Source organism: Ailuropoda melanoleuca, chromosome 14 (assembly GCF_002007445.2).
Source record: "Ailuropoda melanoleuca isolate Jingjing chromosome 14, ASM200744v2, whole genome shotgun sequence".
Classification (NCBI taxonomy): domain Eukaryota; kingdom Metazoa; phylum Chordata; class Mammalia; order Carnivora; family Ursidae; genus Ailuropoda; species Ailuropoda melanoleuca.
This window is the reverse complement of record NC_048231.1, coordinates 7,226,932-7,253,147: the sequence shown is the minus strand read 5'-3', so window position 1 is coordinate 7,253,147 and position 26,216 is coordinate 7,226,932. Positions and strand designations below refer to the sequence as shown.

At 45.7% G+C, this 26,216-nt stretch overlaps 1 protein-coding gene across 1 annotated transcript in view; it reads right to left on the bottom strand.

Annotated features, from left to right (window-relative positions):
• FNTB (farnesyltransferase, CAAX box, beta) overlaps positions 1-26,216 on the bottom strand; it is a 64,704-nt gene that overhangs the window by 20,224 nt on the left and 18,264 nt on the right. The window contains exons 3-7 of the mRNA XM_002914168.4: positions 18,766-18,838; positions 16,219-16,310; positions 8,630-8,776; positions 8,445-8,528; positions 3,633-3,719 (exon numbers count right to left, since the gene is read on the bottom strand). Coding sequence (XP_002914214.1) covers positions 3,633-3,719; positions 8,445-8,528; positions 8,630-8,776; positions 16,219-16,310; positions 18,766-18,838 — 483 coding nt within the window. The remainder of the gene's footprint in view (positions 1-3,632; positions 3,720-8,444; positions 8,529-8,629; positions 8,777-16,218; positions 16,311-18,765; positions 18,839-26,216) is intronic.

The following is a 26,216-nucleotide window of genomic DNA, read 5'->3' as shown; positions in this document are numbered from 1 at the left end:
GGTCTTCAGGAAATGTTCGTTAGTAATACTGTTAGCCTTTCCACAAGGACACCGGAAGCCAGAAGATAATGGAGGAATGCTAAAAAAATCTGAAAGGATACAGTTTATACAGTTTCCAATTTAGAAATCTCTAACCAGGGGCGCCTGGGTGGCACAGCAGTTGGGCGTCTGCCTTCCGCTCAGGGCGTGGTCCCGGCGTTATAGGATCGAGCCCCACGTCAGGCTCTTCTGCTATGAGCCTGCTTCTTCCTCTCCCACTCCCCCTGCTTGTGTTCCCTCTCTCGCTGGCTGTCTCTATCTCTATCAAATAAATAAATAAAATCTAAAAAAAAAAAAAAAAAGAAATCTCTAACCAAATAAAATCTCCATCAAGTGTGAGACTAGAATAACTATACTGCACAATCTTAAAAATTCATCTCCTAAGTGCTCTCGTGTGGGATCTACTGGAGTATGTGCTTCATGGAAATGTGTAAGAAAGCCAAGAAAAAGGAGGGCAGGGGCTTCAACAAAGGAGAGAAGTGAAGTGAATTTCACGCTGAAAGGAAGCTTCTGGATGCCTGCTGTGCAACAAGCTGAGAGCAATCTGTCCAGACTGAGGCAGGAGGACAGAGGGCTCCAGGAAGGAGAACTCAAAACACACACACACACACACACACACACACACACACACGAGAACTGATNAGTGCTCTCGTGTGGTATCTACTGGAGTATGTGCTTCATGGAAATGTGTAAGAAAGCCAAGAAAAAGTAGGGCAGGGGCTTCAACAAAGGAGAGAAGTGAAGTGAATTTCACGCTGAAAGGAAGCTTCTGGATGCCTGCTGTGCAACAAGCTGAGAGCAATCTGTCCAGACGGAGGCAGGACAGAGGGCTCCAGGAAGGAGAACTCAAAACACACACACACACACACACACACACACACACACACACACACACACGAGAACTGATACATTACCTAAAGTGCATGCATTGAGAGTGATTTTATAGCTCTCGCAGAAAATCTAGGAATAAATTCAGATGCATACATTTTTAAAAAGAGGTAATGATTAATTCCAGGAAAATAAAAATTACATAGGAAAGTAAATATGATCACAGTTTACCATCTGATTTACCTGTAAATTATATTTTCATAGTAACAGGTACCACTTTGGTAAGATTAAAGATGTAAAAAATAATACAGCTTGGATATTATCCCATACTAGTACAGAGGTATCTACTATACCTTTCCTTTTCTTTTTTTTAAATCACANGAGAGCCAGAGAAGGAAAACTCCAAATTCCGTGTTTACACGTCACTGACGTTTCTGCCTGACTCTGGATCACACATGCATCGGGCAAGCTTCTGACCTGAGAACTGACCAAACAGAGGAGCCACTACCCAGTGCACGTGCGACAATCCGCACTTCGGGTCTAACCAAGATGACTGCTGCTAAAACAAAGCCATCAACACTTGTTAGAGCAATCTAACAGAATCCTGTCCACATAATATACTATCACCATGTCTACAATACAATCCAAAAATTACACGACGTAGGCAGAATCAGGAATGTGACATGCCAACTCCAAGATACCCAGATGTTGAAATTACCACACAAGAATTTTAAAGCAGATATTGTAACTATATATTTACCTCAGGGAAATGGAAAAAAATACACTTGTAATGAATGAAAAGATGGCGACTCTTAACTGAGAAAGAGAAAGTGTAATAAAGAACAAACCCAGGCAGTTAGCTCAAAAGCCTTTAGTCTCAATCTCTAAACTAGAGCTACCTCCCCAGTGAGTATTACACACCAGGTCTTCAGGAAATGTTCGTTAGTAATACTGTTAGCCTTTCCACAAGGACACCGGAAGCCAGAAGATAATGGAGGAATGCTAAAAAAATCTGAAAGGATACAGTTTATACAGTTTCCAATTTAGAAATCTCTAACCAGGGGCGCCTGGGTGGCACAGCGGTTGGGCGTCTGCCTTCCGCTCAGGGCGTGGTCCCGGCGTTATAGGATCGAGCCCCACGTCAGGCTCTTCTGCTATGAGCCTGCTTCTTCCTCTCCCACTCCCCCTGCTTGTGTTCCCTCTCTCGCTGGCTGTCTCTATCTCTATCAAAAATAAATAAAATCTAAAAAAAAAAAAAAAGAAATCTCTAACCAAATAAAATCTCCATCAAGTGTGAGACTAGAATAACTATACTGCACAATCTTAAAAATTCATCTCCTAAGTGCTCTCGTGTGGGATCTACTGGAGTATGTGCTTCATGGAAATGTGTAAGAAAGCCAAGAAAAAGGAGGGCAGGGGCTTCAACAAAGGAGAGAAGTGAAGTGAATTTCACGCTGAAAGGAAGCTTCTGGATGCCTGCTGTGCAACAAGCTGAGAGCAATCTGTCCAGACGGAGGCAGGACAGAGGGCTCCAGGAAGGAGAACTCAAAACACACACACACACACACACACACACACACACACACACACACACACGAGAACTGATACATTACCTAAAGTGCATGCATTGAGAGTGATTTTATAGCTCTCGCAGAAAATCTAGGAATAAATTCAGATGCATACATTTTTAAAAAGAGGTAATGATTAATTCCAGGAAAATAAAAATTACATAGGAAAGTAAATATGATCACAGTTTACCATCTGATTTACCTGTAAATTATATTTTCATAGTAACAGGTACCACTTTGGTAAGATTAAAGATGTAAAAAATAATACAGCTTGGATATTATCCCATACTAGTACAGAGGTATCTACTATACCTTTCCTTTTCTTTTTTTTAAATCACAAGATACTTGATGTGTCTAGGAAAATATAGCACATAATACATAGAATGTACGTGTATGTAACACCTAGCTTTAATTGAGTCCAATACACTTCTTTCTTTTATTTTGAAGAAATGAACCCTTACAGATACAGTGGAAGTCTCCTGTGGAGATGGGCAGGCATCTTCTGATTTCATTTCCTCTGCTCTCCCCGAGAAGTAGCCACCATCCTGAATTTGGTGCTTATTCTTCCCATGCATGTTTTGAAATCACCACATGTGATTCTTTCCATAAACAATACAGAATTATTGTGCATGTTTTCAAATTTTAAATAAACGTGCTAATCTGCATGTTTTATTTAACATCCTTTATTTTAGCTCAGTGTTGTTTCTGAGATCTCCCCAACTTGGTACATGTGGCTCTGGTTCATTCATTTATATTGCAGCGTGACTATACCACGACTCTCTCCACCTTGTGCTTATGCACATTTAACCTGTTTCTGGGTTTTACTATTACAGACGAGTCCTACATGTGTCTCTTTCGTGCATGTGTGTGAGCTTTGGTAGGTGTGGGGTTATTGGAACATTAGCAAGGGCATCTTTAAGGTATTCCCAAATTACTCTCCAAGCTGGTTAAATCCATTTAGATGCCCACAAGCACTGTTTGCACCAGGTTTGATCCTTGCCAATCTACACAATAATACAACATTGAAGAACGTTTGGGAAATAAGCCCGTAAAGTATTTTTGAAATGCACAGTGCTACAACCCCAATCCATCTCTTGTAATTTTATATTCCCTTCCATTCCTTTTTCATTTCCTTTATTTTCAGAAACTTGACCACCTGCTTCCTAAGAGGCTGGGACAAATCCCAGCATCTCTCACCTTGCTATCCATTCGGCAGTGCCCTCAAAGAGATCTGGAGTGATGATGTTGGTCAAAGAAGCTACGGAGGCAGCACAGTACGCGCTTCTGGAAGGACAGAAACAGAGGGGGTAGCGTTAAGCTGTAAGGAAGAGCTGAAATAAGGTTCGTTGAACTCAGGTGGATTGCTCTCTGCCTGGTAAGCTGTAATCACCTCCTGTCCTCACTCTTGGCACTCGGTCAGTCCTCCTGGGTCTCCGACTGAGAGGTTTGACGTTCTATTTGGATAGAGGTGCTCACAGCATGGCTTCAGTGAAAGAACATGACATTCTAGTCTCCCTACCTCCACATTGGTCAAATCTACATCAGAGGAAATAACAGCCATATCAATTCATGTCCAAAGGGAATTTAGCTCTTCTTTCAAAGAGCTGTCATGGTTCCCAAACTTCCATGGTGTCATTCGGCTATTTCTGATACGCTCGTTCATTCGATGTCAGTCATGTTTTAGACCCAGGACTTCTGTTTATAGCATGGACACATTAAAGGTTAACTATATATTTTTTCTGCAACAGACACTCCAGAGCAGGGCACTAGACCCTAATGGCTGCTTAGTCCAGACGAGAGGGACAGGAATAGAAGAGTCCACTCAGATACTTTCCTTAGGCCTTCAGAGGGAGAAAACAGCTTTGATTTCACACACCCCACCAGGACGTGTACACGCGTGCGCACACACACACACACACACACACACACACACTTTTAAATGAAAAACAAAAAGAACATCTTTTTTTTTTTTTCTTAATGTTATCCTACTTGATTTGGAATAATTCTTGCCATTCCATCCGGCCAGCCCTAATTCTTCTCAGGACACATTTTATTTCAGCTTCTCCCTTTTTTACAGAATGTATCTACAAACTGTGTTGTCTTTCCTTCTACGCCCTTTTCAAATATCCAGCATCTCAGCTCCATTTTACGATGAAGACAAAAACTGTTTGTTCTAATTCTGCTAACAGATCCTTTTCTAAGGGCTCCTAAGGAATATAAAATGGAGGAAAGAGAAGGGTCTCATTTCCATATCGTTCAATATGGACCTAATTACTAAGCCAACCTTAGGAGGTGTTCCGAAGAACTCTCCGCGGAAGCTGCAAGCGTTATTACGCTCCCCCTGCCTTTTGTTCAGCTGCTCACGCCGGCCATGGCTCGGCAGAGGCTGAGTGAGCCCAGCGGGCATCAGAAGCATGCAAGAGTCCTATGTGCCAAACATTATCATCGACCATCAGCTAACTTCAGAGGGCTGATCTCATTTCTTTCAGGTTTTGAGCCTCTCAGAGGGGTTCCACAGTATTTGCTCTTGAACCCTAACGTAACTTCTCAGGTGGAGAGGTGGCCAACAATGTAGTTTGCCTCTCACAAAAGGAAGAAAGGAGACGTGATGCCAGAAGCCACGAGTCCTAGATCCCACACTGAAACGGGGAGGGAACAAAACACACCTTCTTCGTGCCGTTTCTTCCTCTCTCCTTCTAGCCACTCATCACATCTCTCAAATTTGTTCACTACTCTCCATCCTCTCTGCTGTCCCCCAGATCCAAGGCACCCCGATCAAGCTCCTGCCTGGTCTTCCTCCCTCCAGCCCTGAAACCAGACGACTTGTACTAAAACACTGCAACCTATTCGCTGCAACTGGAGAAGTTCTAATAAAACACAGGTCAGATCACCTCACTCCCTACTTAAAACTGGCCAGTGGCTTCCCACTGCTCTTCACCTCCCACTTCTTAAGGTTTCAGGACCCCTCAGTCTGGTCCCAGCCTGCATTTCCACCTTCACTTCTGCCCACGAGGCCTTCTATAAATCAGCAACACAAACCTGCTTTCTTGAACACACGCTATGCCCTGTCACCTCGACTTCGGCAAATGCTGGGTCTCCGTCTCCCCTCTCCCCTCACAGAATGCTCCAGGTTCTAGAACCCAGATTCTAGAACTCAGTAATAAATAACTGCTCCTTTCTTGAGACTGAGAAAGAACGGCGCTTGCTGGGAGTTCACTGTGGTCTGATCACCAGCAGCACACCTGTGCCATGAAGCCCTGAATGAGTTCATCCCGGAAACTATTAGGAATCGTGACAGACAGGAAAGATCAAGAGGCCACTCTGACCCAGAATGAGACCTACTAGCTTCCAGATGCCCAAATGCACTGCCCTCCCCCCCACCAACTGTGGCTTCTCTCTCAGTCAAACCCACTCAACAAGCACTCTGGAGTCCTGGCTGATGCTTTCAGGCAAAGGACAATTAAATACCAAGCAAGAAATGATGGACCGAGGATACTAGAAACCAGGTAAGGCAAGGAAGCATTTGCATCTCTGATCCTATGCAAACGAGAAGCACGGCTGGACCGAGCCAGTCACCGGAGGAGCTTAGGTACATAGGTGAGATACAGCTGCAGGGCTCCTGGGTGGAACAGATCGATTTTCCTGGAGAAGTCTTCTAGCACTTGTCTAGCAGATATAAATAAGGACACAGAAAAAACTCATGCTGGAACTAATAAGCTAGAGAATAATCCTATCTGAACAAGGTATGTGATACAATGGCAAAGCAATCTGGCTTTGCCTCCTAAGGTCAGAAGTTTTAAAAAACTAAATTTTGAGATGGTGCATATTCAGCTGGACTATCTGTAGAACAGAAAGGAAAATGTAGTGTCTGTGAGGGAGGAAAAAACTTTTAACCTTTACCTTAAGAAGAGTCAACACAATACTGCTTTTCCTCATTAGTTATACTGGCTTTGTTGGCATTTCCAAGGTTAAACACAAGACAACAGGCTCCAAATGGAATCACTTATGCTAAAGCCCCATATCACCAAACTGAAACTTAATCATAGTTTCAGCGCTGCAGAAACGAAATCTTAAACCAGTTCATCAGGAAGCACTGATCAGCACTGGTTAGGTCATCTGCCTGATAGAACTCTGCTGTCCCCTAAAGGAAAGTAACCTCGCAATAACTGACCCACTTTTTGCCTAGCCTAACTTCCTTGTTCCCGGTTCCTTCTGCCCATAAAAGTCTCTCATTTTGTGTAGCTCCTTGGAGCATCTTTCTATCTCCTGAGTTAGATGCAGCCATTTTGAATAAATTTTTGCTCAAACACTTACATTTTTTAAATATGCCTCAGTTTATGTTTTAACAACAGACACTGGGCTATTATAATAAAAATATACATTTGGTCTTCTCCCAGATTCCTGGTACAGCGCTCTTAAAACTCTTGGAATTTCCTGAGTGACAGGGGTGACAGAAAAGTCTGGAGAGTCTCTAGTTATTCGGAACAAGCCCTGGTCAAGCACACCTGTGTTATGCTAATGAGGTGACTCCTGGAGGGTGGGCTGCTTGCCAAAGGAACTGACCGCATGATCAGAGAGTTGGAACTTTCAGCCCCGCTCCCCTGAGGAGAGGGGCTACAGGTTGAGTTAACCACCAAAAGCCAACGATTTCATCAATCATGCCTACACAAGAGAACGTCTATAAAAACCCTAAAAGAAGGGATTTGGGGAGCTTCCGGGTTGGTGAATGCATCCATGTGCCTGGTGGGAGGGTGGCATACCCCAGCTTCATGGGGACAGAAGTTTCTGCACTCTGGACCCTTCCAGACCTCGCCCTATAAACCTCTTCATCCAGCTGTTCATTTGTATCCTTTATAATATCCTTTGTAATCACCAGTAACTAAAGCGTCTCCCTGAGTTCTGTGAGCCGTCGTAGCAAACTACTGAACCCAAAGAGGGGTCATGGGAACCTCTGATTTGTAGCCAAGTCAGACGAAAGTGTGGGTAACACGGGGACACACACTTGTGACTGGCATCTGAGTGGGGGTGATCTTGTGGGACTGCGCCCTTAACCTGTGGAATCTGAGCTAAATCTGGTTAGTCGGTGTCAGAATTGTTTAACATGAGGAAAAAAAAAACACACGTTTGGTGTTTGGTGTGGGAAGTGTTGTAAGAAACCTTTTCTCCAGTGGAGAACAGATTTTTGGTTTGAATGGACATGTTACACTTTTTTTTCCCTCCCCCTTTACTTTCAAACCAATGGTTAAGCCAGAAAATTAATCAACTTGTAGAGAAGCTAAACACATTTACAAGTAAGGCAGTAAGATGACTTTGCTATAGAAAGCTCGACAAACCATATTTCTCTGACTAAATAATACGAATTTGGTATAAAATCTCCATGATCCACAACCTTTGAGAAATGACTTAGTGAATTCCCCATATGCCTCAGTAATCTCCTGCCAGATGAGTGAGCTGCTTGCTAGGTACATTCGATCATTCTAGAGTGAAATAATAATTTTGAGCCAACTGGTTCTAATCAGTTATTCAAACTCTATTTCCCTGCACTCTACGGGCCCCCAAGGGTTTTTGCACCTCCCAAAGCAATCCTCATACAGGTGACAGACATTCTCACAATTTCATCAAGTTCATTCAGAAAATATTTACTAGTCCCTACTGGGCTTCCTTCCCCCTTCCTATCCCAGAGAGATGAAAGATTATATTACACTCTACTGTTATTATATGTGATGGTATGTCATTTTCTATCAACCAAATAAGTTTTTGATTCTTAAAAGCATTTGATTTTGTTCCTGTCTTACTTATATTTGGACATTTACATAGAAGAAGGCAAGTGACAGTGACACCTGAGGACATCTGTCTCGTGTTTGCCATGATTATGAACTGTGTCCCTGACACATCATTCTATGTGTCATTCTGTGAGACAAAGCAGCAGATTTTCCATGTTGTTCCTTGGGTTTGGCAGATAAGCTCTGGAATCTACTGATGCAGCAGCCTGAGAAAAACCCCACTCACCTCACATCCACCTCGCCTCCAACGTGCATGAGAAAAGAGCCATCGGGTTGCTTCAACGAGTACAAATACTGAAGAAGCTTCTCTCTGGGAAACAAACAGGCGAGAGGCAGGAGACAGCAATGGTCAGTGCAGTGTCAGCAGGCGGGCGCCCGCTGGGTGTCCTGCACTGCTGGCTTTGGCTGTACCTGTTAATGACGTCATAGGCCTCCTCCGTGCCAATGATGCAGAGCGCGTTAACTGCTGCATACGTGGGTGCGAGATGCGGGTACTGGCCGGGGCCCCCTCCAAAGCCACCTTCTGGACTTTGACACAGCTCCAGGAACTGACACACGCTAGGTACACAGCCAAAGGAAAAACCAAAGTCAGCCAGCATTCATTTCAAAACAACAAATTCCACCAGCGTCCATGACTTTCCCTCAAAAGGGGGAAAAAAACCCTCTCCTCCCAACTACTGAACATATATTGAATATAATTAACATCTGAAAAGGGTCTAACTCTCTACCCTGCTATTTTGAATGCCCTTCTTTCCAAGTTTTGCATTTAAGGACCCGCCTAGCTGTGAAGCAAGGAGCAGAAGGCCAGGCAGAGACCAACAGCTTTTCACAGAATTGGTAGTAAGTCTCATGCCTCTTGACCAAATTTTTCCCATATTTTCCCCTCAGTTCACCACACTGCATCTGTGGACCCAGCCCCTTCTTGCCTCTGAGGTCCCTAAACTGAATTTTGCCTAAATTTTGATGGTGCCCAACCTCTGTCCACACTGACCACCCTGGTCTGGAGGCGCCACCTAGGCCCACCTGGGATATTTAAAGAGATACCTTCTTACTCCCATTGCTACCTAAGCTGCAGGGCTTCTGACTTTTATCCCTACCACCACCAAGAAAGAAGCTTCTAATGGAGTCTGCCTCCATGGTTAGAACAAAAGAGAAGTGGACTTCTATCACGCTCCCCTCAATTGTGGCGAACGTCAGCACTGCTGACTCACATCACAAAGATGCACCTGGGCCTGTAGGCTTTTGGAGAATTTTACACACTCATCCACAGAGGCTCCAGCTCCACAACTGAGAGAACTGTTTACTGAGGGTTTGCCTCCAAGCATGGCATCAGGTGGCCCAGAAATTACATTCTTGTCTGAGGTCAAACCAAGGGAGCCCCATGTGTCCAAGGTCCTCTGAAGTTCACCAGGAAGAGGTGCCCCAGGAAAGTCCTGGTTATTGAGCTCTTTCCCCACAACTCAGCCGGGATCACAGGCTTCCTATTCGGACAAGCCTCCATTGAAGAGAACAAGCTGCAAATCTCTGCCCTAGTGCTAAGAGCCTTCTTCCCCTGGACTCTTTGATCTCCCTCTTTCTTATCTACTGCTGCCAGAGAGACCACGTAGAGTCCAGCTCATCTCCTCTAGGGCACAAGCTTATTATGGCTTTTCCACATCCCATCTGATGACTTTTGATTTCAGGCCTTCCATTATCTCGCAGGCACAGCAATAGAAAACGCTGCTGACTCACTACTGGAGCTCTGAAGTCTTCACAGGTTAAAAAAAAAATTACTTCTACCTGCAGCTCTGATTTTACTGCAGGAACCACGAGGATTGAAGTGGAAGTTGATCATCAGAGAAGGAAGACAGTACTGTGGCGTATTCGTAATATCAATTGATTTTCACTGAGAAAATGAGCTTGTTCCTAACATATGTTCCAAACCTTCATCAATTCATATCCTATTTCCGGGAAACAAACAGCTAATAAATTCATGTCCTGACAAAGTCTGGCTGCACTGGCATACAAAGAGTTTTCTGTATCACAAAAACAAAAGGTTTTAGTTGATATAAAACTTAACAGCACATTAAAAAAAAAATGAAAAAAAAAGAGTCACCTAGTTATCCATTCTCCTTCCCAGCTCCCAAGATAGAACCGTGCCAAATCCAACACCCCTGACCCTGTAGCCTAATGTCTGGTGAGCTGGGATCTGAATGTACCAGACAACTTGAAACCATCCCTCCATGCCAACCTCCCTCAGCTGACATACAGCATCTGACTGGCCATGGGGCTATGCTGGGGGGCAGGGCCGGGCTTTTCTGGACTCTAGATGCTTCCATATTACAGAACATTCTGCTCTAGAGGCCTTCCAACTCACACCTTAAGGAACTGGCAAATTGACCCTGAAGCTACCAGCCGTCAACTAGCAGAGTTCTTAGCAACTCTGAAAACCAAAATGTGAATGAGACTTCTATCTATAGTAAGGGGGAGGAAAAACTTATCTTAGAGACCAGAAATTCATCAACTAGTTAAAAAAAAAAAATCACAAGCAGGAAACACGGTGCAAATACCAAGAGTGGCAGACTTTGTGAAAGAGCAAGTTTGCATGCATCACTCATTTAGTCATATGACTAAAAGGGCTAGGAGACCTGTTTTCCTTCAAGTCAGCAAGGTGTTTCATTCTAGCTAACGTGACAATGAACAACAAAGTGGGAAACTATCTTTAAGATTAGGGACTTTCAAACCCAAAATGTGTGTATCACAATCACTGGAGAGCAAGTAGAGAAAACAGAGATGCAGGCTCGTTGAAGGAGAAACAAGACTGGGCCTCCATATTTTTACCAATTTCCCAGATGATGTTAATACAAAGTGTGAGAACGACAAGTCTTAGCTGAGCAATTAGAATCCTGTGGGGGATGACTTTTAAAGACCCAGTACCCAGGCCACACCTATAACAATGAAATCAGAATCACTGAGGATGGGACCCAAGTGGCCATACTTTTTAACATTTCCATGTGGCTCCAATGACAGCCAAGTATCAGTGTCTCTCAAACTTGAGTGCACACGGAAATCCCCTGAGAACCTTGCTGGAATGCAGCTCTGACTCAGAAGAGCTAGATGGGTTTGAGTCTGCCCTTTCAGCAAACTCCAGGTGACAGCAATGCCACTGGTCTGGGGAACCACATTTTTGGTAGCAGGGTGGAAGATCTGTGCTGTCCAGTAAGCAGCAACTAGCCACATGAGGCTGTTTAAATTTTACACTGAATTATTTAAATTAAGTTAAATTAATTTAAACTTTAACTCCTCGGTCACACAAGCCACACTGCAACTGTTCAATAGCTACATGTCCCCAGTGGCTCCCACAAAATAGAGAACATTTCCATTACTGTGAATATCGAACATCAATGCTCTATCATTTAACTATTAAAAAGTATGTGAGACCTGTAAGGAGATCAAGTTCAAAGCAAGAGTATCAACCTCGTAAGGGGTTTACTCAGACTTTGAGGTGAGATGGTTGAAGACTGACCTAAAGTGGCTGATTCTGGGCACCACTGTCACCAACTTGGAAGAAGGACTCTAAAGCATGTACAGTGAACAAGCAAGTAATTCCAAAGGAGCGGAGAAACACCTCCAAGGTGAGAATTAAAGTCCAGAATAATATAAAACAAATCAGAAGCACATAAGAATAAAACAAATGAAAATAGGGACAAGTTAACAGCTAATATACTTAGGGATGCCAGGAGTGGGGGATGAATTAAAGCACAGAAATACACGATGGGAAAGGACTGGGAATATAGGAGAAAAAGGACCAGAGGTTAGGACACGTGAGTTGTGAACACAAATGAGAACACTTGTTAAGAGCATCATATACACAGTGCTGGGGGGCACCTGGGTAGCTCTGTCCGTTAAGCATCTGCCTTTGGCTCAGGTCCTAATCTCAGGGTCCTGGGATGGAGCCCAGCGTCAGGCTCCTTGCTCAGTAGGGAGCCTGCTTCTCTCTCACCCCCTACCCCTCCACCCTGCTCGTGCTCTCTCTCAAATAAATAAATAAAATCTTAATTAATTAATTAAACACAGTGGTCACAACTGTATCTGGCTCAAGCCTCCATTTTTCAACTCAAAGGAGGTTTTCAACTCTAAGGTACCATACAACTTGAGCTGAGTGCGAGGGAGAGGAAAAGTCCTTCCCGGCAGAGGCCAGCAGTGAACGGGTGAAAGGCAGGCGGGCTCTGTACCGATCCCAGGAGGCCAGTGTGGCCTGCAAAGTTTGACACGTTGTTTGACTCCACCAAGAGCGGCTGTCCTCTGGACGCTGCTCTTCTGGAACTATGGTCAAGGCTGAAGTTGGTCATTTTAGAGCAGGGCTTCTCCACTTTGGCTCTACAGACTTTTTGGACTGCGTAGCTGTTCGCTGTGGGAACTGTCCTATGGAGGATATGTGGCAGCACCCCTGACCTTGACCCACTAGCCCCCAGAGGTGCCTGGCCCAAAAATGCCCAGAACACAAAGGACGAGATGAGGTATCTTCATAGAAAGGTAAGGAAACAGACAAATTGTATTTAAAAATTAAAAGGAAAAATATTTAAAGAGCTATTCAGAGGATCAGCTACTAATAAACTTTTGAAAGGGAAATAGTAAAACACTGACACATGAAAATCTAAACTTAGTATTTGGAAAAACTTTATAAGCAGAGAAGTCCTAAAACAATTCTGTTAAAGACAATTTTTAGATCTTACAGGAGCTAACAACCTAACTTTAACAGTACAGTGGTCTCCCTGTGATTTCACTTTACTCTGTGTGTTACATTTAAGTAGTTTTCATTATTCTCATTAAAGGATGCTTCCTTCCGTACTAAAATATCATCAACAAATGTACTTAGTCCGATTCCAAGATATTCATTTATTTCAGGTAAACATGTGCAAATGTGTAGATAGTCTCTCAAGAGTGGCAAGCTAAATTCCCACCTATGAATATACTGTTCTTGAAAGGTCTGAGACCAGCAGTAAAAACCTGGCCTTGCTGGCTTCAGCTGGCAGTCACAGTAGCTGAAAAAGTGATTTTGTCCACTAGAGGGAACTCAGCCTACCATACTATTCCCTAAACAAATAGAAGCACAACACTGAATAAAACAGGAAAGAGAAACGTGTGTGTGTGTGTGTGTGTGTGTGAGAGAGAGAGAGAGAGAGAGAGAGAGAGAGAGAGACCTACACTAGGCGGCGGAGTGGGGAAGGAAAAGGGCAGGAAAATAATAATACTCCAGACCTAACCTCTGCACCTTAATACCTGTATGAAGAGGGGAATAGAAATGTGACCACGTTCTCAAAGCGTTTCTTTTCTCTGTGCAAAATAAACCAAAAGGCAATATCCGATATCAGATTGTCTTTTTAAAAATCCCCATATTTTAAGTCAGTAAGATTTCTCTGTGTCTTCCTAAAAATAGTTTATTTCCTTATTTGTCAAAGCTACTAAGCTTGTTGATAACAGATATTATTTGCACCTAGAATTAACTGTCTGCTAGGCACAAAACAAAATTCACTATTGGGAAGTTCAAGTAATTCTTTAAAAGTTTGTTGAATCAATATCCAGAAGAACCACAAGTAAAGACTTCAAGGCAGCTGGGAAGCAGAAATTCTCATCACTGTCGCGTGGTTTTTGAAATTAGAACAAACCAGCTTTTTAGATTTAAAGCATTCTTTTAACTACAAAACAATAAAGTAAATAACATTTTAAAACATGCAAATAACCCCCCATCCAGAAATAACTACTACCAGGTGTGTACACGTTTTGGTTTCCTCTTGGCATGTAACCAGCTATATTTTTAACCTCCAGAAGTTGAATCTTTTTAACCACCTTTTTTCACTTAAATCATGAACATCTTTCTACATAAATGTATGCATTTTTTTAAAGATTTTATTTAGTTATTTGAGAGAGAGAGAGAGAGAGAGCATGAGCAGGGGGAGCGGCAGAGGGCGAGGGAGAAGCAGACAGCCCCTGAGCAGGGAGTCCGCATGCATGTGTATAAACAAATATGCACTTCATATGTATATATTCTTTTTTTTTTTTAAGATTTTTTATTTATTTGACAGAGATAGAGACAGCCAGCTAGAGAGGGAACACAAGCAGGGGAGTGGGAGAGGAAGAAGCAGGCTCACAGCAGAAGAGCCTGACGTGGGGCGCGATCCCAGAACGCCGGGATCACGCCCAGAGCCGAAGGCAGACGCTTAACCGCTGTGCCACCCAGGCGCCCCTGTATATATTCTTATTAAAGCATAATTGATGTATAGCATTTATTAGTTTCAGGTGTACAGCACAGTGATTCGGTATTTGCATACATTGCAAAATGATCACAGCAATCTAGATAACATCTGTTAACTTCAGGTTTTAAGTGGCTGCACAGTATTTCACTGTATGCACTGCACCGTATTTTACTTAAGCTTCAAAAACACTTTAACACATCCCTACTGTGGATATTGGGGTTGTGTCCAGTTGATCACTGTGAAAAGCCCTTTAAAGGGGTCCTCTCCTCCTCTCTGACGTTACCACGAACGCCGCTCTGACACTTCCTGAGCAAAGCCTCACCTGTACAACACCAAGTCTACAACCTGGAGCAAACTCAAAATCGATGCTGACCCAAGTCTGACCCCAGGTCTTCCTCTTCAGGAACCACGTCTTCCTCCTGGGCACACCTGTTCTTCTCTGCCCCCAAATCCTCTTTTTTTCTTCTCTCATGTGCGACTCTCCCGTTGTCCTGCTGTACATCCTGATTGTGTATGTGTGGGGGAGAAACTTCCAACAATCCACAACCCCCAACTGGTATTTCAAAAACACATGGGCCTTTGACAATTAAATTCCTGTTACTGCAGAAACTGGGTCCAATTCTACTTCCACAGCTAGAAGCAACTAGGCTTTCGGCAGCACCATGATGAGGACAATGCGAATCTTTCCTCTCCCCCAGACAGCAGCGAACACATCACAAGGGTTAACTGCCTAATTCTTTATTATCTTCCCCATCCACAGTCATCACAAGACACCCTGCCCAGGAAGGCAAGAATGAGAGGTTATTGTTAAGACAGAATGAATGAGACAATGTGTGGTTCTGTTCTTCTGACCTGACAGTGTGACCCAGGCAGGGGCACTGGGACCAGGGCGGGGCCAGGCTAGCCCGCACGCATCCTCACACGGCCGGTGCTGTGTGCTGCGAGAACGTGAACCCTGCTCTTGGGCCTTCCCTCCCAGACTCCTCAACCTCAGAAGCGCCAGGGGAGCTGAGGAACTCCAGGTGCTGCCAAGAGAATGTGCTCTCTCTCTCCCTGAGAACGGGGAGCCAATCCCTGGCTGCCCTTTCCTACCCCAGGTATCCCTAAGACTGCAGTAATGATAAGTTTCTGCTTTAAAATATAAATCGTGATGAGCTTCTACGGATGACGTGCCACAGTCATTCCCAGAACACATCTGCACCGGCAGTTTGGCGAGAATCTTAGTTGCTTAGATCTCTACTCATAAATCCGAAGCTTAGGAGAACTGTGGGTCGACCCACGGCATTTGCACACCGAGGCTGTAACACATCTAGTACCATCAAGAGCTACACCGTCCCCCAGGCACTGGTGAGGGGGCGTGTCTATGGAGGTGTTTAGGGAAGGCAAAGGCATTTTTGTTCGTTGGGTTGGCACATGCTTCCCCACAGACGCTATTCGAATTCACACTGTACTTTCTGGCAAAATCAGAATTGATGATGAAGAATTTTCTCAAAGACCAGAGCAAGAGCCAAAAGAAAAGGCCACAGAAGAAACCAGAATCCTTCTCTTGGGAGTTCAAAGTCTTGTTCTACCCACGAGCTCACAACAGGCTTCTAAAGCGGAGGAGTTTCAGGAAGTTCCCGGGGTCAAGGGGAGGGCAAGGGTATCTTTGTAGCACGATGTGCTTTTCATTCAAAATCAATAAAACAGAAACAAAACAAAAAGAACCCCCAACTCAAAACGGACTTTCCAAGAACAGCCCAGATTCCCTGAAGCCAGACTCACTCCGTGGCCACCATCTGGGGGATGGGTTCATCTAGTAGTTCCAAGCTGTGCAGGATCCAATAGCAGAGCCATGGGCGGCTGGCGTCCAGACACTGCGAAAGGCACAGGGGAGAAAACACACCCCTTATTCAGAATCATTCCACCACGCCGCTGACAAGGCAACATCTGTCTCACCCCGGCAGCCTGGAAAGGAGGAGGAGGGCACCCTCTGAACAATTAGTGAACGAAGGACACTTTGCTTTGTAGCCCCAGTCAGCAGCTGAAGAGACCGTATGTGCAGAAAGGACACTGGGACAAAGAAGTTTACCTTGAGCCCACCGGGTCCTCCCCAGAGAGGCGCCTAAGGAAGGCTCAGCAGAGCAGCACCCACAAGCTAGGAAGCTAAGTGATGCTGTTTCCTCCGCGTAGACCCAAGGAGCTCTAGGCTCTCAGACAGCGATTTCCTGGATTAACTCATTCATTGATTCAACAAATATTTAGTATTTCCTGTGTGTGCCAAGCACTGTATTAGATACGGGGGGGGCACAATAATGAATAAAACTTAGTTCCTACTCTTGAGATGCTTGGGATAGAGAACGTGTGTGTTTCTCGGTAGAGGAAGAGGCCTCTAGACAGATGCATGTAAGCACGAGTTACCTTACGGCTTTCTGGAACAAGATGGCACATGACACGCATGCATGTACCTGAATGACCACATGCGCTGCAATGGGCAGAAGCTGAGTCCAGAGGGAGCGCATGCAGAGCCTAATTCTGCCTCAGGGGCTGGGATAGGCTTCCCAAGGTGAAGTGTGAGCGGCTTGGGATCCCAATTCAACCCATCAACATGGATAGAGCGCTCAAGGCAGGCAGGCAGGTAGCCTTACTGCTCCAGTCTTCCAGATTAAAAGTATATAAATAAGGTCCACAGGGATTAACTTTTTCCAGATGACAAAGACCATCAAATGTCAGAGCTGAGACAAGAAGCCAGGTTTTTAGACTCCCACTCCAGTGCTCTTTCCACTGGCCCCAGCCACCCTCTTCATAAATGCAGACCGTCCCCAGCTGTGGCTAGGCCGCCACCTGGAGAGAAGGGGTTTGGATCCCGCCTGCTTGGGTTGGAGTCCCAGCTCCTCCTCTTATAGCTCTGTGCTTCTGAGAAAATGACTTAATCCTGCGACAGCGGCTTCCTTACCTGTAAACAATACCGACCCACGTCATGTACCGGGTGAGATATGCGGGTGAGATAAGGCATGGTAAGCGTTCAGCACTCGTTCAACTGTTAGCTGGTACGGTATTAACTGTATCGGGGCTCGCTGCACCCTAACCACTGAGGGCCTGCGTCAAGGATTGGAAACTCTGAACCCAAGGCCAAGTCTAGTCCATAGACATGTTCTGCTTGCTCCCTGTAGTGTTTTGTTTTTTAATTAGAATTAGTTGCAACATTTAGGCATTGGGAGATTCACACAGAAATCTGGATTTCTGGCTTAACTTGGGGAGAGAAAGAGAGAGAGATCTGGCCAGCTTGGGTCTGCATTCCTGGATATCAGCACCTGGGAGGAACAGAGGGAAAGCACGGGGCCTTGGGTGTGCCTCAGTCTCCCTCCCACCTACCCACTTCTCTTATATATGCTACCTGCTTGGGTCTACAGGCGTTTCAGCTGGCCAATCCCTGCTGTAAATAATCAAATGTAGACTCCCAAATAAAAAGCAAATTCAAAGCACAGCTGCTTTGAATAAGGTGAAGCAGGAAGACTGGAGCCCTCCTGTTCACATTCATCCCCTGCCTGCCACCTTCCCAACACCCTTCCCCCTCCTTCACCACCACTGCCCTCCCCTGAGGCCCCTCTGTGGAACCCCAGGGCTCTAAGGAATGTGATTTAAAATGCACCCTAGGGGCACCTGGGTGGCACAGCGGTTAAGCGTCTGCCTTAGGCTCAGGACGTGATCCCCACATCAGGCTCCTCTGCCATGAGCCTGCTTCTTCCTCTCCCACTCCCCCTGCTTGTGTTCCCTCTCTCGCTGCCTGTCTCTATCTCTGTCGAATAAATAAATAAAAATCTTTAAAATAAATAAATAAATAAATAAAATAAATATAAATAAATAAATAAATAAAAATGCACCCTAAGTGTGGGCATTTTTACATATTCAACTGTGGAAGTCCTCACTGGGATTTATATACTGATCCTTTGGCTGGCATAGGAATTAGATCCGTTTACAGGGCAAAGGATTAGGGATGGACAGTAACTGCCTTTTCCTCAGCTGACGAGCGGTGGCCAAAAGAAAGCACGTGAACCCTTCACCACGATCTAATGGTGCAAGAAAGCCCCACCCCATCTAGGGTGCTCTGTCCCTCCAAGAGGAGGACACCACAAGAGACCTGGTTCTGCCCTTTCAGAAGAGGGAGTCCTGGCTCTGGGGGTCCGGGCTCCTGCATACCTGGCTCCTGCCACAGCCACAGGTTCACGGAGTGACTGGGCAGCAGGTCAGGCCCACAAATGTTTCACATTCCAACAGAAAAAAGGACTGTCTGGCTGACCATCCAATTGAGCCCCTGGGCAGTGTGCTTACCTCATAGGCGTCTGTCAGCTGTCGAAGCCCTCTTTTCAGATAATGGAAGTGCTTCTCCCTCTGCAAAATCAGCCTGGAAAGACAAAGAGCTTGAAAACCTAGTCTTATGCTTCTCTTCCACCCCACTAGAGAACACATGTGTGCACGTGCACACACTCTCAGCTGCCGGACATCCCCCCCATGGTCAACAAGTGGATAACCAGCATCTTCTTTAGCTCCCAAGGGCAGCTAAACCAGACAGAAGAGGCTAGCACCTGAACGTCCCTAAAATGTCTGAAAATGTGCTGGCCGACGCTTTGGGTGAGTTCCTCTCCTTCATGGTAGGTGACTTTGGCTCAGCAAAAAGCCACAATGAACACATGTGGCCAAGCGATGACAAACCATCCAGAAAGCTCCTAGGGGCTAACTGTGAGCAGACACCTTGCAGCTCCCTGTCCTGTGAGCAACTCCAACCTGAGCCTTACCACTTCCCTGACTTGGTCAGCATCTGTCATTCCAGTCATTTCTTCTGGGCTCACTTCTCCCAGGCAGGTCATTTGTACCCTGCCTGCTCCTCAGTTGTGTGTCTATGACTCCCTCCCTGAAATTCCACCTCCTCCGTGCTGACCCACTGCCCTGGCCGGAGGACCCTATTTGTATTCTGAGCCAGCTGGTCTCCTTGGCGCTGATGTCAGCAATTCCGGCTGGAAGATGGAATGTGCCACCCATGCCCATGGCCACCTGCACGGGCAAGGCCAAGGCCAGGGCCGCACTCCTTGCTCCATCTCACAGCAGAGGACTGTGTGATTGTGGGAGGAAGGAAAAAAGAACAGAATGGCCAGACAGTCCCTGTGCTTACTAATTCCACGAATTAAAAAAGAACCACTCTTTTCTGGGTGATCAGTTCAAAAACGATTTCTCTGTATCATGCCCAGAGTAAGAGCATTCATGTAGTCTTTACCTCAAAGAGTCTCCCAGTTCACTACTGGAAATGAGTTAAAGACACGAGTGGCTACAACTTGAGAAACAAAAGGGTAGGTTTCATAAAGGAAACACAGATAAAATACTATCAAGGCTCTAAAGGGAAGGGGTGGGGGCATCTCATAAAGAAAGGAAGGATCAGGAAAGGCTGTGTGGAAGAGGTGGAATCCGAGGTGGGAAGCCCCGGTAGAGGGAGAAGATGTTCACAAGCAGGGATGGTGAGGAGGGGAGGAGACGGTAGTCAGAAGGAGCAGAAACAAAAAGGTTCAGACTAGCTGCTATCCAAAAGAACTTTCCGCGATGATGCAAGTGGATCTGTGCTGTCCAGTAGGCAGACACCAGCCACGTGTGGTTAGTGGGCATTTGAAATGTGCCCGTGTGACTGAGGAACTGAATTTCACATTTTACTTAATTTGAATTGATTTCAGTTTAAATAGCTGCAGGAGACACACGGCTACTGCATTGTGTAGTGCAGGTATAAAGTGTGCAAGAGGGGTGTCACGGGATCTGGCCTGAATATTAGGAATGAAAGAAGAGTCCTCAAAAAGGCAACTGAAGCCCTTTTACAGAGGTTTGGGATACCAGCTGAGGAATTTCTACTCAGTTTAGTAGGCAGAGGTAGACCCTGAAGGTTTGGGTTTTTTTCCACTTAAACTGTGTTTTTTTAAATTTTTTTTTTTATTGAAGTAAAGTTGACACACAATGTTAACATTACTTTCAACCCAGTGATTCAACAAGGTTATGCATTAAGCTATGCTCACTACAAGTGTAGCTGCCATCTATTACCATACAATACCACCGACGATATTTCCTATGCTGTGACTTATTCATTCCAGAACGAGAAGCCTGAATTTTCCACTTCCCTTCACCCATTTTGCCTTCCCTCCACCCCTCCCCTCTGCAACCACCAGTCTGTTCTGTGTATTTATGGATCTGTTTCTGCTTTTTGTTTGTTCATTTGTTTTTTAGATTCCACATATAACTGAAATCATACAGTATTTGTCTTTCTCTGTTATTTCACTTAGCGTAATACTCTCTAGGTCCATCCACGTGGCTGCAAATGGCAAGAGCTCATTCTTTTTGATGGCTAGGTAATATTCCATTGTATATATACACCACATCTTCTTTATCTGTTTATCTATTGATGGACACTTAGCCGGCTTCCATATCTTGGCTGTTATAAATAATGCTGCAGTAAACACAGGGGTGCATATATCTTTTTGAATTTGTGTTTTTGTTTTCTTTGGGGAGATATCCAGTAGTGGAATTACTGAATCATATGGTACTTCTATTTATAATCTTCTGAGGCACCTCCATACTGTTTTCCACAGTGGCTACGACAGTTTGCATTCCCAACAGTGCACAAGGGCCCCTTTTCCCCCACATCCTCACCGACTCTTGTTATTTGTGTTTTTGATTCTAGCCATTCTGATGGGTGGAAGGTGAAATTCTGAAGGTTTTGAGCTGAGAAAAGCAATGACCAAAACTATGCTTGAGAAAGATTATCTGCACCAGCAGGTATTCAGTATGTGTTTACAAACTGGGCCAAGTGAGAGCACGAAGTGTGGAGAGAGGTGAGGTGGGAAGACGGGGTAAGGCGGTACTCAGTGTCAACCAGGGAGGAAGTACTTAGAGTACTTAGGGCTCAAATGAGCACAATGACCCACGGGCAGGTGGGCTGTATGGCACGGGAAGCGTATTTGGGTGACGATGTCGGTTGCACTGTTGGAAACAAACAGAAGACTCAGGAGAGCGCTCCAAGTGACACAGACAGACTGGGAGTCATTTATCTGCACGCAGGTGACAGCTGAAGCTGCAGGGGTAGAGGACAAAGCCGAGAGAAGGGCCTGAATGCTGAATTGGGGAAGACCCATCCTTAAGGGCTTAGAGGACAAGGAGCCAGAGGAGACAATTAAAGAATGTCGTGTAGGAGGAGAGAACTCCACGGAGGTATTTAACCGTCGCAAATGCTGTAGCAAGACTGAGGAAAAAGAGAACAAATGACAAAGTATCTGATGACCTTCAAGAGAGCTCAGGGAGCAGTGAGGGCAGATTCCAGAGCATAAAGGAGAAGAGAAGGTCGGACTCGATGTCTCTTTCAAGGAGGTCCAAGAGCCAGGACTCTGAGAGCCCACCGTGTGCAGGCTGAGTGTCCCGCAGTGGGGTGGACGCTGACTCTGCTCCCTAGAGCTATGCCCAGAGGCGGACGCAGGCAAGTCCATGGCAGTGACAGCCCCGGCGGAGAGAGAAGCGTGGTGGGCTCTGGCAGCACACGGGAAGGCATTCGCGATCAGAACAAACTTCCCAAAGGACACAGCACTGCGTCAAGGAATGAAGGAGACCGGAAGGACACGAGTTAGCCGGCCAAAAAGAAGGGGATGGGGTGGGTGTTTCAGGAAGGGAACAACACGGCACATTTGTGTAGGTTTAGTTTAGCCGGAGCAGAAGTACAAGGCAGTGAGCCGTGAGAAACCAGCCTGGAGAACTACAGAGCCACCAGATCACGCAAGACTTCCAAATGCATCGGGAGTCACTGTGCTATCAACACCAGATGACCCTTGGAACTACACTAAGTAAAAGGAGCTGTCACAGAAAGACCACATATTGTACGATTCCATTTATATGAAATGTCTGGAAAAGGCAAATCCACAGAGACAGAAAGTAGCTGAAGCGGGTGCCAGGGGCTGGGTGGGAACGGAGGAATGGGAGGGTGACAGCTAAAGGGGACAGGGTCTCTCTGTGCGGTGACAAAAATGCTCTAAAATTAACTGTGGTGATGGTTGCATAACTCTGTCCATATACTAAAACCCACTAAACTGTACACTGTAAATGGGTGAATTGTATGATATCTGAATTGTATCTCAAAGCTGTTACCAAAAAAAAAGAAAGCAAGTAAAAAAAAAAATGTTTAAGGCAGTCGCTGAAGTATTTTAGGCATGGGAAAGACATGGTCAGATCTGCATTTTCTAGATCCCAGGAGCTGCAGCAGGCTGAATAGATTGGGGTGGGGATAAGCCTAATGGCAGGAAACCAAATGCACAATCCAAGCACATCGTGATGCGTGATGCGTGTGAAGGAAGAAAGACAACAGACTGGCAGCCTGAGGGGGCCCTGGGGGGAAGGCAGGTGGTTCAGCCAGAGGAGAGGTAAAAACTGCTTGAGAGCAAAGATGTTGAAAATGCAAGAGCCCAGAGAAAATCCACCAAGGACGGTCCCTAAAGAAAAGGCACGAAGGAGGGCTGGGGCATAGTTCAGTAGGAGAGAGGAGTCTGGCAACGAGGATGGATGCTCCATTCTCAGAGATGGAAACAGTGAGAGAAAGTGTGAAGTTAGTCACACACAGGCCTTGGAAGTGGAAAAGAAGGAAACTCATGTGGGACAGCCTGGAGTTTCTCAGGAGGTAGGGGGCAAGACTGGTCACGGCGGTGAGTGTGTTAGGGAATCTACGAGAGACGAGTAAGGCGAGCACACAGCAGTAGTAGCTTGCAGTAAAACTTCTGGTGAGGCTGCTCAGCAGACAATGTCACATGACTTTTCTCCTTGGAAATCTTGCTGGGCCCCTTCAGCAGACGCAGGGATAGGGGTGCCATGGTAAGGCCTGGGAGGAGGGGAAGAGCAGAAAAGCGGAGGCGGGAGGGACCTGAATGAGACCAGGGAACTGGTGACAAATAGCTCGTGAAGCATGCTGGCGCAGGCTGAGAAGCTGGGGCCAGCCAGGATGGCAGTGCAGACGAGGAGAACCGGGAGGGTCCGCGAGACCATCAGTGAGGGCAGGCTGAGAAACCCAAACCAGGTGAGGTCAAGTACAGAATCTGGAGGCAGATGGCCCGTCTTCTAACTCTGAAAGGACCCATTCACGGTGTGGGTTTTCTATAGGTCAATTCTTTTCTATTGAAGAAACAGTCAAAGGAATTTGAATACACCAAATACCTGGAGAGGCTAAGCCACAGAGCAGAGAAGCGAAAACAAAACACTAGCCACCTCACTGGGAGCTGTGAGGCAAGACAGCGGTGAAGGGGTCCTGTAAGTAGGATTTTGGGATCCTAAGTGCAATGCTAGGGAAAGGGATCAGGTGAGAAGGGGGGTGCACTTATTGCAACCACCTGGCCAGTCTGCGTCCCTGCTCCACTGCCTTGTCACTCTGACGAGAGCTCCTGCCTGGCTTCCACATCTGTATCCTGCACAGAGCAGGCTCTCGACGTGTATTTGTCGAATGAACAGAGGAAAGAATAAAGGAATGCACAGCAAGGCCAGTTTCTGACCGACCTAACGAGAGTGTTCTCCCTGGATATATGTCCCTTCAGTTTAAATGAATGACAAACTTCCGGGGGAGTTCAGTTCAGTCTGAGGGCATGGAGAGAGGTGACTGGACTGGCTCAGGGGTCTGCTCCTCCTCGAGGGCTCTCGAGTGTGCTCACGCCCTCCACGCTGAGGAGACCCGCCCGCCACAGGCCGCCCTGCCCTACGGGACTGAGAATTCTGAGAAAGCCCAATTAGGCACCTAAGCAAACCCTTCCTCTTACTGGGAAAACAGAAACAAGAAACCTGGAGAAAAAAGCTTTCCCTTGTCCTCTCTTCACTTGACAGGCAAGGGGCTTTTTAGTCACTACAAAGTGAAAGACCTCAGGGCCAAATGCTTTTCTGCCTCCAGGGTAAGAGATCCTGCCTGGGGATACCTGGAGCCTCGCCTGCCCGGAAATACCTAACTGAAGGGGGCCCCAGTCACCTTCGAGGCAGCTCTGGGTTGGTCCCTATGGGCAGGCTCCCCCAGAGCGCCCTCCCCGCTGAACCTCACTCAGCCAGGCCCTAGCAGCCCTGCCGGGAGGGAACTAGTAAGTTCCTCTAGCTGGTTTCATCTAAAGATCAGCCACAGGCAGGAAAAGAGGAATTCTATGCAGAGAGCATTTCCACAAGGGAAACTATTCTCTTTCATTTTTGCCCACTTAATCATAAACACACACACATGCAAATGCTGAGATGCACAGGTTATTCTAAAAACTTACAAAATGTTTCTTTGTTCATGTAGAGCTTCAAGGGCCACAATGCTGACTTGAATTTTTGCNGCTCCCCCAGAGCGCCCTCCCCGCTGAACCTCACTCAGCCAGGCCCTAGCAGCCCTGCCGGGAGGGAACTAGTAAGTTCCTCTAGCTGGTTTCATCTGAAGATCAGCCACAGGCAGGAAAAGAGGAATTCTATGCAGAGAGCATTTCCACAAGGGAAACTATTCTCTTTCATTTTTGCCCACTTAATCATAAACACACACACATGCAAATGCTGAGATGCACAGGTTATTCTAAAAACTTACAAAATGTTTCTTTGTTCATGTAGAGCTTCAAGGGCCACAATGCTGACTGAATTTTTGCCTCTGAGGCTTATGATTCTTTTAAATTGAAGGGACATATATCCAGTTTCTTTTGGTCAACAGAAACTGTACTAAGAGCCTTATTGATACGGACTGAACCGTATCCCCCCAAATTCATACGTTCAATCCCTAACCCCTCAGTGTGACTGTATTTGGAGAGAGAGTCTTTAAAGAGTTATTTAAGGTTAAATGAGGTCTGGTGACTTTATAAGNCCCCTGCTTGTGTTCCCTCTCTCGCTAGCTGTCTCTCTGTCAAATAAATAAATAAAATCTTTTAAAAAAAAAAAAGAGTTATTTAAGGTTAAATGAGGTCTGGTGACTTTATAAGAAGAAGAGCCACCAGGGAGAAGCATATACAGGAGAGGCCATGTGAGGACACAATGAGGAGGACGCCACCGATAAGCCAGGGAGAGAGATCTCAGGAGAAACCAACCCTGCTAGCACCTTGATCTTAGACTTCCAACCTCCAAGATCACGAGAAAATAAATTTCCGTTGTTTCAGCTGCCTAGTCTGTGGTATTTCATTATAGCAGCCCTTACTATTCCTTAATTCTCAATTCACCTCTGTCCAGAAATCTTTTCTGTGTAAGCAGTTAAAATAGAAAAGCTAGAGCTCTTTGCCTTTCCTTCCTGAACAATTCAGCCCTACAGCCATGCCATTAGGAGAGGCAGAAGAACACAGGCTCTGTGCAGGAGTGGCNTAAGAAGAAGAGCCACCAGGGAGAAGCATATACAGGAGAGGCCATGTGAGGACACAATGAGGAGGACGCCACCGATAAGCCAGGGAGAGAGATCTCAGGAGAAACCAACCCTGCTAGCACCTTGATCTTAGACTTCCAACCTCCAAGATCACGAGAAAATAAATTTCCGTTGTTTCAGCTGCCTAGTCTGTGGTATTTCATTATAGCAGCCCTTACTATTCCTTAATTCTCAATTCACCTCTGTCCAGAAATCTTTTCTGTGTAAGCAGTTAAAATAGAAAAGCTAGAGCTCTTTGCCTTTCCTTCCTGAACAATTCAGCCCTACAGCCATGCCATTAGGAGAGGCAGAAGAACACAGGCTCTGTGCAGGAGTGGCGCAGTAGGCGGGGAAGGCAGGATGTCAGTGCTCGAGTGGATGAGAAGGACAT